This window comes from Sorex fumeus, unplaced genomic scaffold, assembly GCF_029834395.1.
Source record: "Sorex fumeus unplaced genomic scaffold, SorFum_2.1 ptg000013l, whole genome shotgun sequence".
Lineage (NCBI taxonomy): Eukaryota > Metazoa > Chordata > Mammalia > Eulipotyphla > Soricidae > Sorex > Sorex fumeus.
Window position 1 is genome coordinate 18,676,286 of NW_026606070.1, and position 17,943 is coordinate 18,694,228.

Here is a 17,943-nt window from a genome sequence, read left to right on the forward strand (position 1 = left end):
CTAAGAACCTTTTGCACCATGAAGGACTGATGACGAGAATAAAAAGACAGCCCATGTACTGGGAGTGAATATTTGCATACCACTCATAGGATAAAGGACTGGTGTCCAAGATATATAAAGCTCTACTAGAACACTACAAGAAAAGACAACCAACCTCATCAAAAATGGGAGTGGGGGATGAATAGAAACCTGATCAAAGAAGAAATACAAATGGCCTAAAGGTATTTGAAAAAAATGCTCTGCATATCTTCTCAAGAAAATCCAAATCAGAACAATAAGATATCATCTCCTATCAGTGAGACTGGCACACATCAGAAAAACAACCAGTGCTGATTTTGATGAGGGGGAAAGGGACCGGCATTTGTTGCTGGTTGAAATATTGACTATTTCAACCTTTTTAGAAAAAAGTATAGACATTTCTCAGAATACTGGGAATCAAACTTCTGTATGACTCAGCAATTTCACTTTTGAGCATCTGCACCAAGGGCCAAGAACTTTCAGATAAAATATTTGTACTGTTAATGTTCACAATAGCCAAAATCTGGAAAAAACCCAAGTGAAAAACAGATGACTGGATAAAGAAACTATGGTACATATGCACAATAGAATACTACTCGGCTTTAAGAAAACAAATAAAATTTGCTGTTGCATGGATGGGTCTGGAGAGTCTCATGCTGAGTGAAATTTGTTAGAGGGACAGACAGAATAATCCAACATGCAAGATATAAAAAGAATCATTGAAGGGGATGAACACCCATAGGCAACAGAAACTGACAAGTCTTCAGCAGTAAGTTACCACCGGAAGGGTGGGTGGCAGGGGAATACCGGACAGTGGTGGATCAAAGACCCTCTCAAGACCTCTTGTGGAGTGCCTTTACTTACAATTCCTTGTCTCCTTGAAATGACATTATTATCTTCAATTCAAGGAGAGAGCAAGACTCTTGTTTGCATTTTCTTTTCTGCACTACAGTCTGGAAACTCCAGGTAGTAGTTAAGACATTCATAAGACTTATATCCCTTGTTGCTCTTTTCTTATTGTCTTGCGTTGCCTGTTGTCCAGTGTCTACAATCTACTGTTTCATTTATGTTGTCTGGTTTTATTGTTAAAAGAGAAGTGGAAATCTTATGTTTATGTTATGTATGTATATGTTCTAGAGGGTTTTTTTCTATACTCTTCCCTTTTTTGAGTCTAGACTGCTTTACCTTTTTAAAGAAAGATTATTATTTTTATGTAAGTAACTTGATTAAAGTAGTTTTATGTCTTATTATGGCTTCACATTTATGTTGTGTTTTATGTTTTACATTTATGGTTTTGACATAGTTACTACACTCTACCACAACCAGAGTTCCTAACACCCTCCACCAGAGTCCTTATGTTCCTTCTAGTCTTCCTCTTCATTCGCTGCCCTCCACATCACCCAAAAATTGATAATCTAAGTTTTGTAATCCAAGGCTATGGATCTGTTATTACTTTGTACTGTCTATTCTCTTGTTCTGTTTCTCTGAATGTCACAGATAAGTAAGACCATCTGATACTTGTCCTTCCGCTGACTCATTTCACTTAACATGATACCCGTTAATTCATGTAATTTTCAATGAGCAGACATGATTTTGTCTTTTAATTGTGTGGTATTTTATTGTGTTTATCTGTACCACAACTTATTTATTCATCTATCTGTCATTGAACGTTTGGGTTATTTCCATATCCTGACTGTTGAACTAAGCACTGCAGTGAACATAAGTGTTCATATATCTTTTTGAATTAATGCTTTTGTATTTGGGGAATAGAAGCCAACCAGTGGAATTACTGGGTTTTATGGAGTTCTGTTCTTTTTAGAGAGATATATGTAATACTTAACCTAGAGGTTGAACCATTCTCACCAATAGTGAAAGAAGGTTTCTTTTTCACCCTATCCCCTCCAACTGATGGTCTAGTCTCTTTGTAGGACATTCTCACTGGTGTGAAAAGATACTTTTTTTTTTCACTTGCCTTTCCTTGATAAAGTGACAATAAAGACTTTTTCATATACTTCCTGGCTGTTTGTATGTCCTCTTTAGGAAAATGTCAATTCATCTGCTCTCCCCCATTTTTTAGTTTGTTTCGGGGCCATACCTAGTGATGCTCGGGGTTTACTTCTGGCTCAGTTCTTGATCATTACTCCTGATAATGCTCTGGGAATCACAGGGTTACTGGAGATTAAACCTGGGCTGGCCATGTGCAAGGCAAGTGCCCTTCCTAATGTACTCTTTCTCCAGTCCTACCTTTCCCCATTTTTTGGTGTGATAATATGTTGTTGTTGTTGAACTTTGTGGGTGTTTTGCATATCTTGATATTAGTCCTTTATCTATAGTTGTGCAAATATTTTCTCCCATTCAGTAGAGTGTCTTATTTTTGCTGAATTTCTTTGCCATGTAGAACCTTTTTAATTTAATGTAATCCCATTTGTTTACTTTTGGTTTTGTTACATTTCTAAGGGAGTCAAATCATTAAACACCCTTCTGAGGTTTATATCCTGGAAAGTTCCTTCTATGTTTACTTCGGTGTTTTTCATGGGTTCTAGTCTGTTCTTTAAGTCTGTAATCCACTTGAGTGAATGTTTGTGTAAATTGTGAGATGCAGCTCCTGTTTCTTTTATTAAAAACATGTGTCTGTACAGTTTTCCCTGTTCTACTTGCTTGCTCCACTTCATGCACCTAACTCCTTTATCATAAATTAACTGCCTATAAATCTGAGGGTATAATAAATACCTTAACCCCTGTTAATTTATTTTTGTTTGGGGGTCACACCCAGCAGTTGTTGGTTTCAGGCATTTTATCCTGAAATGGGAACGTCAGGGTTGCTTCTGGCTCTGGAGATTTTGGCTTTCCCACTTAGATCATGGATAAGAAGTATCAGGGATCATAGGGGACCATTCGTGGTGCCAGGGATAGAACCCAGCTTGGCCCCTGCCCACTGTACTATCACTCCGGCTCTGAGAATCCGCTTTAATTTAGTATCACACTGAATATTAAATCATTATAGTACCATTTAAAGTTAGGACAAGCAGTATCGCCCATATTCTTTTTTTCTTAGAATATTTTTGACTTATGAGAGCTTTATGATTCTATACAAACATATTGTATTAATATAATATGTTAATTTCATTTTTTTTATTTCATCATCCTGTTATTCGTCGATTGCCTCGAGCAGGCCCCAGTAACGTCTCTTTCATCCTAACCCTGAGACTATATTCAAGGCTCTTTAGGAGAATGAGACCCATCATTGTTACTGGTATTTGGCATATTTGGTATGCCACGGGGAGTTTGCCAGACTCTGCCCTGTGGGCAGGCTACATTCGATAGCCTGCAAGTTTGTCCAAAGTAGGAATGAGATAATAAGATGTCATAAAAAGATGTCCCGATTTTATAGTCTCTGAGTCTTGGCCGTTGATGGGATTACACGGCGCCAGGGGGCCAGGTGGTGGGTGTGACCCCCGCCTACTGGAATTTGGAGGATCTGGGTGGAGGATGCTCAACTCCAATTCGAGTAGGCTGGGAGATCTCGGCCCCGGAACCCGCGTGGATTTGTGTGGAATATATTAATATAAACATATTTATATTAATAAATTGTATTTTATGGAATATATTAATATAAATACTAATATTGTATTAATATAATTGTATATTATATTAATACAACATAATATACAATATAGTATTAATATAATTTATTAACGTAAAATATTAATAAATTTTGTTTTAAGTACTTAAAGACTTAGAGTTCATTCTGTATCATTAGAATTTTATTTGCCAGTAGTGAAGGGTGGGGAGTTGGGTCACATCCGACTGTGCTCAGGGCTTAGTCCTAGCTCCAGGCTTAGCAATCACTCCCGGGAATGCTACAGATTGAACTGGGGTCAGCTACAATGCAAAGTAAATACCTTAACTCCCAGAGTCTTTGGCTCCAGTTATTAGAATTGTGATAGGAATTGCATTGAATATATATATATATTCATATATATTCAATATATATATTCATATATATATTCAATATATATTCATATATATATACAATATTCATATATATTCAATATATATATATTGGGCTGGAGCGATAGCACAGCGGGTAGGGCGTTCGCCTTACAAGCGGCCAACATGGCCAACCCGAGTTTGATTCCTCCACCCCTCTCGGAGAGCCCGGCAAGCTACCGAGAGTATCTCGCCCGCACGGCAGAGCCTGGCAAGCTCCCCGTGACCTATTCGATATGCCAGACACAGTAACAACAAAGTCTCCAATGGAGACGTTACTGGGCCCACTCGAGCAAATATATATATATATAAAAAATGCTTTGGGAAGATAGTTATTTTGACAGTGTTTATTATTCCAGCTAGCTAACATACAATTTATTTTATTTTTTTTTTATTAAAAATTTTTTTAATAGTGAGACATCATGAGGTACAGTTGCAAGCTTACACATTTTTGTGTTTGGGTTTCAATTATACTCCACTGGTGCCCATTTCCCACCACCATGTATCCCAGTATCCCTCCCACCCCCCATCCCCCCCCATCCCCCCCATCCCACCCTGCCTCTGTGGCAGGGCATTCCCTTTTGTTCTCTCTCTTATTGGGTGTTGTGGTTTACAAAAGAGGCAATGGGTGACAATCATGTTTATATAGTCTACTTTCCGCATGCTTCTTCCATCCTGGGAGGATCCTCCCAACACCTGTATTTGGTGTTCCCTTCTTTATCTGAGCTCCCTTTTCCCCTAGTATGTGTAGTTGGCCTCCAAGCCATGGAGTTAAATTCCTGGTACTAATCTCGGCTATTCTTGAGTGTTAGTCTCTTATTTTGTTACTTTATGTTCCCCAGTAACATACAATTTTTTAAAAATTTTTTTCTCTTACGTTGATAGTTTTCAGTGTGTTTCAGATCCTGTGTTAAGTTGATTTCTAGGTATTTTATGTTTATTAGCATGGGAACAGCCACTTGCAAGGCAAGCACCTACCCACCATTCTATCACTCTGGCCGGGCTGGAGTGGTAGCACACCGGTAGGGCATTTGCCTTACAAGCAGCCAACATGGCTGACCCGAGTTTGATTCCTCCGCCCCTCTCGAAGAGCCCGGCAAGCTACTGAGAGTATCTCGCCCGCGCGGCAGAGCCTGGCAAGCTACCCGTGATGTATTTGATATGCCAAACACAGTAACAACAAGTCTCACAATGGAGACGTTACTGGGCCCGCTCGAGCAAATTGATGAGCATCGGGAGGACCGTGACCGTGATTTTATTATCATGGCTTTATTTTTTTCTTAAAGGACAATGATTTACAAAGTAATTGATAGTTTAGTTTTTTGCATACAATATTTCATCACTAATCCCACCACCAGTGTCAATTTTCCTCCACCTGTGTTCCCATATTCCCTTTTCACCCTAACCCCAAGCCCATTCCCCTCTGTCAGCTTGACTAGCACATGACAAAGTTTCCGTGGTTGCAGCTTAGATCTCTTGTTTTCAGTGTTGCTGCGTGTGTTTTGGATTTATGGCTGTACCGCTCATTCATATCACCAGTATAACTGAAGCTCTGATGCCTGTTCACCTTTTACTTCCAGTTTTCTTCTTCCTCCCCCTTGATTTCTTTTCTTTTTTTTTTTGTTTTTTTGTTTGTTTGTTTGTTTTTCACACCGGTGATGCTCAGGGGTTACTCCTGTCTCCGCACTCAGTAATTACTCCTGGCAGAGCTCAGGGGACCATATGGGATGCCAGGGATCAAACCCGGGTTGGCCACGTGCAAGGCAAATGCCCTACCCGCTGTGCTATCACTCCAGCCCTCCCCTTGATTTCTTCTCTGCCCTTCTCTAAACACTGTGGTCAAGGGTGATCTAGGCATCCCCTTTTTACTACATTTTCTCACCCAGTATTCTATATATCACAGATAAGTGAGCTTATCCTATGTTTGTCTTTCTTCTTCTGGCTTGCTTCACTCAACATGAAATCTTCCAGTTCAGGTGTTAGCATTATTATGAGATTTCTCATCTAGTTCTTTATTTGCATGTAGAAATGCAACAGATTTTTTGTGTATTGATTTTTGTAGCCTGCTGCTCTGTTGTATTGGTTTATTGTTTTCTAAAGAGTTTTATAGTGTGTCCTTAAGGACTTCTATATACATGTCATTTAAAAGTTTAACTTTTTGAAAATGAAAGTTTAACTTCTTTTTTAATTAGGACACCCGCTTTTTCTATTAGGATTCCTTTGATTTCTTGTTACTGCCTAATTGCTGTGGCAAGGATTTTCAAAACTATTGATTATATAAAGTGAGATTCTAGTCCTGTACCTGCGTTCAGAGAGATTTGCAGGTTTTCACTGTGGAATATGATGTTGGGATGTGGGTTTGTTATAGGTGGCTGTTACGATCTTCAGATACATTCTTCTGTCTCTGTTTTGTTGATGGGCTTTATTGGTGGGGTTTTGGTTGGTTGTTTTTTTTTTTTTTCTGTTCTGGAGAAGTAGAGCACATCCACCTGTTCTCGGGACATACTCCTGGCTATGTGCTCAGAGATTATTTCTAGTGGTGCTCAAGGGACCATATGTAGTGCTGGGATCAAATGAGGGTTGGCCAGATGTGAGTCAAAACCTTTACCCCTTGTATTAGCTCTCTGATCCTATTGACACTTTTTATTAGGGATTGATGTTGATTCTTATCAGAAGATTTTATCTGCATCAGTTGATATAATCCTCTATCTTTCCTTTTGTTGGTATGATATAAGAACTGATTTGCATATACTAAACTATCCTTTCACCCCTGGAATAAATTCTACCTGATCATGGTGTATCGATAAATGGTTGAACTTGACTCACCCAAATTTTGTTGAGGATCTTTGAGTTGATGTTCACCAGGGATAATCAGTCTATAATTTTATTCATAATACCTTTACATGGGTTGTTGCTCTGCCTGGCTTGAAATAGAAATTTGAATGAATTTACGAATGCATGACAAAGATAACTGAAGTACATCCAGAAGAAAGTAATCAGAGTGCCTAGGGGGACTCAAAATGATGTAATGTTTGGAATTGTTTAAGGAACTGGAGATGTTTAGCCTGGAGAAAGAAGAATCTGGAACCCGAATGCCATCTTCAAATGTATGGAGGGCTGTCACATCGAAGAGGGCTTAGCCGAGTTCCCTATGGCCCCAAGGAGGTAAATTAGGATTTAGTAATGAAAACTCTAGGGAGATAATTTACCTTCATAGAAGAGAAAATCTCTTATAATAGTGATTTCTAAAAGTAGAGTAGAAATCCTTGATTATTTCTTTTATCCACTACATTCACTTAAATGTTGAGTATCATTAATAGAATTATATGCTCTGTGGTAGTGCTGCACTTGATATTGTTACTCTCGGCTTTGTAAATACCATCTTAACCATTTACTAACACAATGAACTTTAAAAGACTAAATATCAGTTAATTCCAAAACACCAGGCATATTAGCATTCTTTGGCACTTATTTAGTACCCCTCCTTTGGTGAACACATGATTTAGATGACTGATGAAAATCTGAGGTTTTTTGATACTTTAGAAACCTGGGTTCATATTTCTCTGATTCTTTTGATTCTTTTCATTCTGTGTGTGTCTTTGTCATCCTTAACATAGTTCTTGAACATCGGTCTTAAATTTTAACATAATTCTTAAAACTATTCACTTCTCATGTCCTGTGCTTACTAGAGCATGGAACACATTATTTGTGTTCTTTTGGACCAGCTCATTTCTTCATTAGTTCAGTAGTTTGCTTTGTATGTCTACAGTATGCCAGACTCTTCGATAGCAAATAGCCAAGGCAAAGGCCCTGCAGATTCCTTAGTCTACAGTATCGTAGGAGAAATAGAAGAAGATGGAAATACGCAATGTGAACCTCCTAATAGATTAATAACTAGAAGGTGTCATGAATATATGAAAGATAACTTTTTTGTGAAGGAATAGAAAAATCAGAAGAAATGGATATATTAAATGAAGACTGAAATATAAATATCAGTTACTGGGAAATAAAGTATTGAGGGAGGAAGGTCTTAACAGTCAAAGAGAAGAACACACCACATTTGGAGAACGGAAAGGCCTTTTGTACCCATGGAATTTGGTGAAATAATTAATCTCGAGCTAACCAGGGACTTGATTATGAATGAACTTATGACAAAAATGAATCTAGCTTTCTGTAAGGGAAATATCTTTAGATAGGATAAATAACGATGTGACCATATTTGGACTTAGAAAGCTCACTCATCTTGGTGCTGGAGAGAGAAAATGTGCGGAGTGCATGCTTTCCTTGTGTGAAGGCCAAGTTCAATCCCAAGTGCCACAAGATTCCTCTGCGAGCAGCCCAGAGTCAGTAGTATCCTGAGCTATCCTGGTAAGGACCTAAAAACTAAGAAATATGGGTGCTGGAGTGATAGTACAGTGGGGAGGGCCTTGCATGTAGCCTTGCATGTAGCCGACTCGGGTTCGATGTCCAGCATCCCGTATGGTCCCCCAAGCAACACCAGGAATAATAATTTCTGAGTGCAGAGCCAGGAGTAACCCTGACCATCCTTGGGCGTAAGCCAAAATAAGAATAAAATAAAAAATAAGAAATTTTTTAAAAGATTATGCATAAAACAGAAGTGTATATATATATATATGTTACTGAGAAGTACTAGAGGAATTAGAGTTGCTATTCATGGGGAATAGGAATGTGGGGCTAGGGAAAAATTAAAGAAACTGATTTTCTTCTTCCTCCTCTAAGCTTTTGTCAATTGTGACTTTGATTAGTAGCCTTCATGCTATACTGCATGGTGCTTCAGCGTACAAATGCTAAGGCTGGTTGACAGATTAGAATCTTGCCTCCAGTATTAATATTTTTGTAAGAAAGAAAGAATAATTTCTGTAAGAAAGGGGGAAATGTATGTAAGAATGGGGAAAATAATTGAGCTCAGGTTTTTGAAGTAGGAGAACAAACAAATCAGGAAGTATATCAACATGATTATTGAAATTAATGCACATGTAAAATTCACTGTACAACTATAGTGTACATACTTTTCAAGATCATGTAGAACACATAAAATTGCCAAAGAAAATCTCGAATAGTAGAATGAAATCAGTTATAATGTTCTTTTGCAGTGCATTTAAGTAAGATATCAACACAGAAGAGAACTAGAAACTTGTGTAACCATCCCTTAGGAGATTTAAAGATATGTTTCAGAGTAATCTTTAAGTCATAAAGGAATAATAAAATCAGAAAAATGATGGAAGTACTGTGTATTGATATTTGGGATGGTGTTTCACTGTCACTGTCCTCCCGTTGTTCATCGATATGCTCGAGAGGGCCCAGTAACGTCTCCATCTTGAGACTTGTTGTTACTGTGTTTGGCATATCGAGTACGTCACGGGTAGCTTGCCAGGCACTGGTAGCTCTGCCGTGCAGGCGAGATACTCTGGGTAGCTTGCCGGGCTCTCCAAGAGGGGTGGAGGAATCGAACTCGGGTCGGCCGTGTTGGCTGCGTGCAAGGCAACCGCCCTACTGCTGTGCTATCGCCGAGTCCAGGAGTTCTGGGCTGTAGTGCGCTATGCTGATCAGGTTGGTGTTTCAATAAATTTTACATCTGTATTTTAGAAAATAAAACCTAAAAGTTAATGAGTTTTAATTTCAGGAAACTAGGGGGAAAATAACCAGAAGAGTAGAACATGTTAACATAGGAAACATTTCAAAAACCGGCTTCACATCTATTAAGTTACTGTGCAGGCAGGCTAAAGATCAGATAACTTTTTTTTTGTTTGTTTATTAGAATGTGAAACTATAGGGATTTTGATAGATTTCAGGAGAGTAAACTAGTGCATTTGAAAAATTTTGGAAAGCAGCTTTACACTATTCAGTAAAGTTAGCCCTGCATCTTCTAGTTTCTATATATATGCACTAGAAAAAGTATTTCATTGTGTGTGCCAAGGTGTGTGTGTGTGTGTGTGTGTTTATTAATGTTTATAATCACATTATTGATAATGATCTAGAACTGCAGGATAGACCATGAATGCATTAATATTAATGAATTTCAAATATAATTTCGTTCAGAAGGAGCAGGACACACAAAAATTCAAAATAACCCCTTTTATGTTGCAAATCAGACAAAACTTAAATGTGTTGCTATGATTACAAAAATAAAGGCAACAAAGCTGTGTTATGTGCGATTACTAACGTACCATAGTAAATGTTCAGTAAATACTTGATAAATTAATATTGTCTCTGAAATTGATACTTTAATTTTTTTGTTGTTTGTTCACTGTAAAATTATAGTTATCCATGATTTGTTTTCAGGCATATAATGTTCCAACAACACTCCCTTTGTCAGTGTCCTGTTCCCTCCTCCAGTCCCCCACGATCACCCCCATTTTCTCCGCCCACCATTCTGCTTCTAGGAAAGGTGCTTTTTTTTCCCTTCTAGTGTTTTTACACTGTGATTTATAGCACTGTTGCTGCTAGGATTGCATGCATAGCACTTTACAATGTTCAGCACCACCTCTTCCTCCCAGTTGAATCCTTCCTGCCACCATAGATGTTATTCCCTCCCTGTTCAATCCCTGCTTCCCATCAAGTGGCATGTTTCCTAGTGAATGAATAGCAGGTCTCATGTTCTTCATTTTCGTTTTTTGGGAACTCATTATTATGTTTCTTTATATTCTGCATAGAAGAGAGATTATTCTGTATTGGTGCCTCTTCCTCTGACAAATTTCACTCAGCTTGATACTCTCCATGTAGCAACAAATTGCGTGACTTTGTCTTATATTTATGACTGAGTTATATCCCATTGTGTGGATGTACCACAGTTTCTTTATCCAGTCACCTATTGGACACTTAGATTGTTTCCAGAGATTGACTATTGGGGGTAGTGTGGCAAGGAACATAGGGGTGCAAATGTCTTTTCTCCAATTTATTTTGGAGTCTCTGGGATATATTCCAAGCAGTGGCATTGCTGGGTCAACTGACAGCTCCATTCCTAAATTTTTAAGAATGTCCATTTTGTTTTCCAGAAAGATTGGACCTATCAACATTCCTACTGGAAGTGAATAAGAGCCCATCCACACCAGCAGTGATTATTCTTGTTCTTATTTTATGCCAATGTGCGTGGTGTGAGATGTTATCTCGTTGTTTTGGTTTGCATCTCCCTGATGATTAGTGATGCAAAGCATTTTTTTAATGAGCCTTTTGGCCATTTGTATTTTTTTTTTTAAGAAACTTTCTGTTTGTCTCTCCATTTTTTGATGGGGTTGGATTTTTTTTTCAATAAAATTGTATGAGTATCTTACATATCTTTGATATTAATCCCTTATCAAATGAGTGTTGGGTAAATAATAACCCCAACACGTGGGCTGTCTTTGTTTCCTGGTGATCATTTCCTTTGAGGTCCACAAGCTTCTTAATGTGTCCCATGTTTATCTTTACTTTCACTTGCTTGGTCAGAGGTATTTCATCCTTGAAGATGCCTTTAGCTTCAGCACCATGGGGAGTCCTGCCTACATTTTCCTCTATGTACCTTACAGATTCAGATCCAATGTCAAGTCTTTAATCCATTTTGATTTGGCTGTTGTGCATGGCATTAGAAAGAGGTCTGAGTTCATTTTGCATGTAGTTGACCAGTTTTTCTACACCACTTCTGAAGAGGCTTTCCTTGCTTCATTTTATATTTTTGCTTCTTTATCAAAGATTAACTGATTAACAAGATTTAACCAGTTTAACCAGAGGGATTTTCTTTATTGCAATACCATGCTATTTTGATTACTACTGCTTTGTAGTACAGTTGAAATTGGGAAAAGTGAAGCCTCCCATCTTCCTTTTCCCAAGGATTGCTTTAGCTGTTTGCTGGGGATTCGTTGTTCCATACGAATTTCAAGAGTGTTTGATCTATTTCTTTGAAAAATATCATGAGTATCTTTATAGGGACTGCATTGAATCTGAACAATGCTTTGGGGTGAAACTGACAAATTTATTACCAATTTTAGAAAAACATATCTCAGGATCTCGGGTCTGTAAAGCCACTTAACCTTGGATATTTAAGACTGTGAGTTAGGTCCTCGGCACTGGAAAAAGAAAAGTTTTTTTACTAAAAAAAAAAAGCATAGGTATTATTATATTTTGTGGAGTCAAAGAAGGAAATAACAAAAATAGCTTCTGTTTATAAAGTTTTAACTAGATAACAAACTTCTGATTTTTATGTTGGCTAGGACATTTATACAGAAATTAAGTATCTTTGATTTAAGCAAATGTGTTAATGTAATGTGTGTGTATTCCAAGAGGAAATTCTAGCAACTCAAAAGGCACTGTATTATTTGTCATACTGAATTCATTTTTCAAATGCATTGGGATGTCTGTTTTTCTGAGAGTGGTATGGGAGAAGAAAGAGAGTTCTACACACAGCATGTGCTTGGTGTGGGAAGGCCCACTTTTCATCCTAAGCACAACATGAGTCTCCCAATTAAAGGCTAGGCTAGCTCCCGAGCACCGCCAGGACCCCAAAATAAAAATGATCCCAGAGGGGTAGAGGTATAAACATGAGGTTTAGGGGCTGGAGAGAGAGAGTACAGTAGGTAAGATGTTTTCCTTGCATAGTCCATTCTCGGCATCCCATATTGTCCCCCACACCCACCAGTTGTGATTCCTGAGTGCAGAGCCAGGAGTAAGCCCTGAGCACCGCTGGGTGTGTCCCTCCCCCAAACAGACAAACAAAACATGAGGTTTATGACTGTTCTTTCAAATAAACTCTTAATTGTATTTTACTTTTAGCTATTTCTAGCTTTTATAAATAACTAGTTTGTATCTTTATAATTTCCCATTTTGGTTCTACCTTGTGATTCTTAGAATGAATTAAAGCCCTTTATATATTTATCAGCTTTTATACTTAAAATAATCTCAAATGAGCTGGAAACAGAGGATTTGCACAGCTGGGATTTATGATCTACTCAAGTGAGACATAAACACATCAAGGCAGAATTTCCAGTAGAAACAAATCCTTAGACCTGACTAGGGCATACAAAGGGTTTTGGGTGGGTGGTGAACTGGAAAGATCCAATGGACAGCGACAGAGGGATATTGGTACTTTGATGATGATGGTGATGGTGATGTGTTGTGGCAGCGTTGTGCCCCTATAGCAATATAGATATTTACACAAGTTTTCGTGTTTTAAAAAAAAATGAAAAAAAATATATTTATATGTAAAAATTTTACATTTACTTGTAAATATAACAATGCAGGAATGTTGACCCATGGTGCCAATTCTTAAAGTTTTTTTTTAAATATGAAATATGTTTTGAAATTAATTTATAAATCTTAAACACTATAAAGTGATTCAAAACAATTTTGTGGTCAGGGTCTAGCCACTGAACCACTAGTTTGCAGATAACATTAGAGAGATGAATAATTTTAATGTAGTAACTTCGTTTTCCATTGTGTTTTACAGCCGACAGAGGTATGTCCTTGGAGATACCGCAATGCAGAAGATGGCCAAGTCCCATGTTTTCTTAAATGGTATGGGTGGTCTTGGTTTGGAAATTGGTAAGCAACATTTTTGTTATAATTTTATAGTCAAATATAAAATTTGTGAGGAATTTGATTTTCTTGTTTTGCTTGTATGGAAAAATAGACTGAAATCTTGATTAGATTTAGTTTTGACTTTTTTTTAAAAGATTAACTTATGATATTAATACATTTTTTTCCCAATCAGCCAGTAATAGTACATCCCTTCTCTTTTTGTGAAACTATTAAAGATTGATAATCATTCTCTTAGTCAGAGTGAAGTTGGGTAAGTGCTTTATAACTCCACTGACCCGGGTTCAATTCCCCAGAACCACATATGGTTCCCCAAATACTGTCAGGAGTACTGAGCACTATGGGGTGTGGCCCAGGAAAACAAAATAACAGCAATAATAATAGTAATTGTTCTTTTTATGCATTTTTATGGTAGAATGCACATATATTAATAACATGTTGAAAAATACAAAGCAGTTTTAAGAATGATTATTTTAATAGGTATGCATAACTATTTTCACCCATTTTGTTCATCTGTTTTTGGTAAGGAATTTGTGTTTTGTGAGTAGTGAAAATTTTTTTAATTTCAGAAATGCATCCAAATTTGGGCTGGAGCTGTAGCACAGCGGGTAGGGTGTTTGCCTTGAATGTGGCCGTCCCAGGTTCTATTCCCAGCATCGCATATGGTTCCCCCAAGCACTACCAGGAGTAATTCCTGAGTGCACAAGCCAGGAGTAACCCCTGTACATTGCTGGGTGTGACCCAAAAAGAAAAAAGAAAATGCATCCAAATTCTTTGAAGTCATATGTAACGTGACCTCCTTAAGCTATTTTTCTCTTTCCTTTATAGCGAAGAATCTTGTTCTTGCAGGAATTAAGGTAAGTGACAAATATTCTTAGTAAGAATATAATTTTTTTTCTTATTCATATAGTATCAAAAATGATTTCTATGTTGTATATTTCTCTTTTTGTCTTTTTTTTTAAGTTTACTTTTTAGAGACATACCTCTGGTGGGCCTACAGACAGTTATGTGCAGTTACATTGCACTTAGGTGCTGGGGGTCAGGTGATGGTGTCTGGGCCACACTCTTGGGCTGAGAGTATGGAGTCTTGATATATAAGGGATCAAACTCAGGGCCTTGGCCATGCCAGACTGATACTCCACCTCTTAGCCACATCCTTGACCACTGTTCTTGTTCTTGTTCATTGATGGTCAGGACTTACTCCTGACTTCCTAACTCTATATTCAGGGATTACTCGTGGCGGATTTGGGAGACCAGATGGGGTGCCTTACCTGCTGTACTCTATTTCGCCCACTACTTTTCTTCTTTTTAAAAAATCTTCCTATTACAGAACATTTTTCACGAGGCAAATATTATTGTGAATATACATGTGCCTGTCACACAATCATAATCCGAAAGCCACAGATATCAACTTATAGATGGATTATTTCATATATCTCTTCCTAATTCCTGACTGCTCAGACCGACAAATTATTCCGATGCAAATATCAGATGTACAAGTATGTCTTCCTTAAACAGTTCTAAAAGATAGGGGGCTTCTTTAGAAAACAAAACTACAGTACTCCAAAATTTAGCAACTTACATTTATTTTCTGTTTTCCTAGATCAGAATAGAGCACAGTTGAGCTAGTATCCTGAGGGTGTCTCAGAAGGCTGCAGTTAGGGTTGTCAGTGTTTGCAGTGCTTTTGAGGCTAGACTGAGAGTGATCTGCCTTCCAAGTTGGCTCGTGTAGTTGAAGAGATAATTCCATTCTTTGTGGACCTTAGTTTCTGGGTGGTGGTTGGAAGCCACCTTCAATTCCTTGCTAATGGCCATCTCTGTAGTGCAGCTTATAATCTGACAGCAGTCTTATCAGAGTAAGTTAGCAGGAAAATGAGAGACAGTGACAAAATCTTTTGTTAAATAATTTCTAAAGAGATCTTCCAGCATGTATAATGCATATATTATATTACTCAATCTAGCTTATACTAAAATATAAATAAAGATAGATATATAATACTTTTAAAAAATCTAGCTTATACTGAAGGGAAGAAGATTTATACACAAAGGTCTGATTCCTAGGAAGCAAGAAACTTTAGAGCCATTTTAGAAGCTTACCCTACTATGTAACCAAATACTAAAAAGAGCATGAATTTTCCCAGTTTTGTTAATTTGATGTTTTTCAAAAACTTGTTTTATTCTTACCAGTATCTATAGTTCATGTACTGATTTCATGTACAGATTTCCCTTTCCTAATTTTTTCCCCTTGCAATTTTGTTTTATGCCAGAAACCAGGTCATTTATCAAATATACCTCTACCCCTGTTTTTCCTATGAGCTGGTAGTCATATCCAGAGTATGTAATTTAAGTTTGATTTGTATCGCAGAACTACTCTTTTCCGGTGATACTGTATTTTTGCTCTCAGCAGGAAATAATGTTCTGAAGTCTCTTTGAGAGATTAAGCAGTCATTAATAATTGCCTAGGTCCTTCATTTTGTTAGAGACCGTGACACAGAATTCTTTTTCATTCATTAACTGGAATAACATTTCAAAAAAAATTATGTGTTCATTTATTTGGTTTCATTAAAATTTGTATATAGATGTACAAAAGTCAGAATACTTTGCTTTTCCCTTTTATTTCAAAGTACATGATTTCCTATCCTCTCCCAATAGTGAGTTGTGTGTCGTGTATAAGCATGCATGTGTATGTGTGACCAGCAGGTAAATGCACAGATTTAAATATATTTGAGGTAGTTTGATTCATTGTAATTGTTATTGATGCTGATTGTTTTGTCTTTCCTGGGTCCTTCTTTGTCTCATTCGCATTTTAATAGAAACTTTGCTTACTTTCTTATTTTTAAGGCACTTACAATTCATGATACTGAAAATTGCCAACCATGGGATCTAGGAACCAACTTCTTTATCTGTGAAGATGATGTTGTTAATAGGAGAAACAGGTAATATTTCGATGTATTACGTACTATTTATTTTTTGGTCTTATAGTTGTTACATATTTTTGCATCCCAAACACTACTTCTGGTCTAGAGAGCTAGTTTCGAGATTAAGGTGCAGATCCTGCGTGTGGCCAACCGTGGATCAATCCGGCACCACACGTGCTGCCCTGAGCATTGCCAGGTGCATCCTCGGAGGCCTTGGTGACCAGGGTGACCCCCTGGCTCTGGAGAGCCGAGCAGTGCCACTCCTCACACTGAATCATCAGCACCAAGTGGCCAAGAAGCACCAGAAGTGTTCCCCAAGGCCCCTGAGCACCGCTCAGGAGGCTCCCCCATATCCACCACTGCCCCCAAAAATAATCTGTTCAGTCATAGTTGCGTTCTTTGTCACTACATTCACACAAACACAGATATGTAAGTATAACATCTATTATAACTTCATAAAGATAAGAATTTTGTCACATACTATATAATCGCTTTGCTCTCTAGTAATGAACTTTAAAATTGTTAAACAGGTCTTTATTACTAAATCATGAAAAGATTTGAAGTGGGAGCTTTATTCATGGCACATTTAGAAATTGTGTGGTAGTATATTGCATCTCAGGATTATATAGTTAACTAAAGACCATGTTTAGCCTCCTTTTCTCCCCTCTGTTCCCCTCTAGTGGCATCAACCTGGTGTCTGAAAGGACTTGGTGTGTTGGTACAATAATAACAAAGGTCACTTTTTTTTTTTTTAGGGCTGAAGCAGTACTTCAACACATTGCAGAGCTAAATCCATATGTTCATGTCACGTCATCTTCTTTTCCTTTAAATGAAGCCACAGATCTCTCCTTTTTAAATAAATACCAGGTTGGTGCTCCATTTTATATTTATATTGACACATTGCTCATAAATCCTTAAGTGTAAATATGGGGTAACTAATTTAAGCTAGTTTATTGAGCAGAACAAAAAGGTTTCAGGTTGAATGCTTTACATTTTAAATACGTTCAAAATATTCTGTTCAGGGTAAAAGCCAAAAAACTTTTGATGGGGAAATGATTAGTCTGCCATTTTTACATTTTAAGAAACAACTTTCAGGAGCCAGAGCAATAATACAGTAGGTAGGGTGCTTGCCTTGCACATGACTGACCTGAGTTCAGTCTGTGGCATCCATATGGTGCCCTGAACACTGCTGGGTGAACACCCCCACCCCGGGCCCCCCAAAAAAGACATTCAACTTAGTAATTGGAGCAGCTTTGTTTTTCCCATATCTGTATGTGACTTGGCTGTTGGCTTTTAGCTTTTGTTCTGTGAACTTCAACTCTGGACTCTGGACTCTGCTCTGTGTCCCTCGCTTCTGGGACCAGGAGGCTCCAGTAGGTGTTTTCTTGTTGTAAACAGAATGCAAAGGGATAGTCTATCCGTTCAAGCACATTTTATGCTCCTCTTTATGTCACTCCCATTAATATCCCATTGGCCAGAGAAGTCATAA

The 17,943-nt window shown here is 37.7% G+C and overlaps 1 protein-coding gene across 1 annotated transcript in view; it reads left to right on the forward strand.

Moving 5' to 3' along the window:
• The window catches only part of UBA6 (ubiquitin like modifier activating enzyme 6), a 76,376-nt gene that overhangs the window by 6,232 nt on the left and 52,201 nt on the right, over window positions 1-17,943 (forward strand). The window contains exons 3-6 of the mRNA XM_056111301.1: window positions 13,448-13,542; window positions 14,365-14,393; window positions 16,378-16,472; window positions 17,210-17,321. Of these exons, the coding sequence (XP_055967276.1) occupies window positions 13,448-13,542; window positions 14,365-14,393; window positions 16,378-16,472; window positions 17,210-17,321 (331 nt within the window). The remainder of the gene's footprint in view (window positions 1-13,447; window positions 13,543-14,364; window positions 14,394-16,377; window positions 16,473-17,209; window positions 17,322-17,943) is intronic.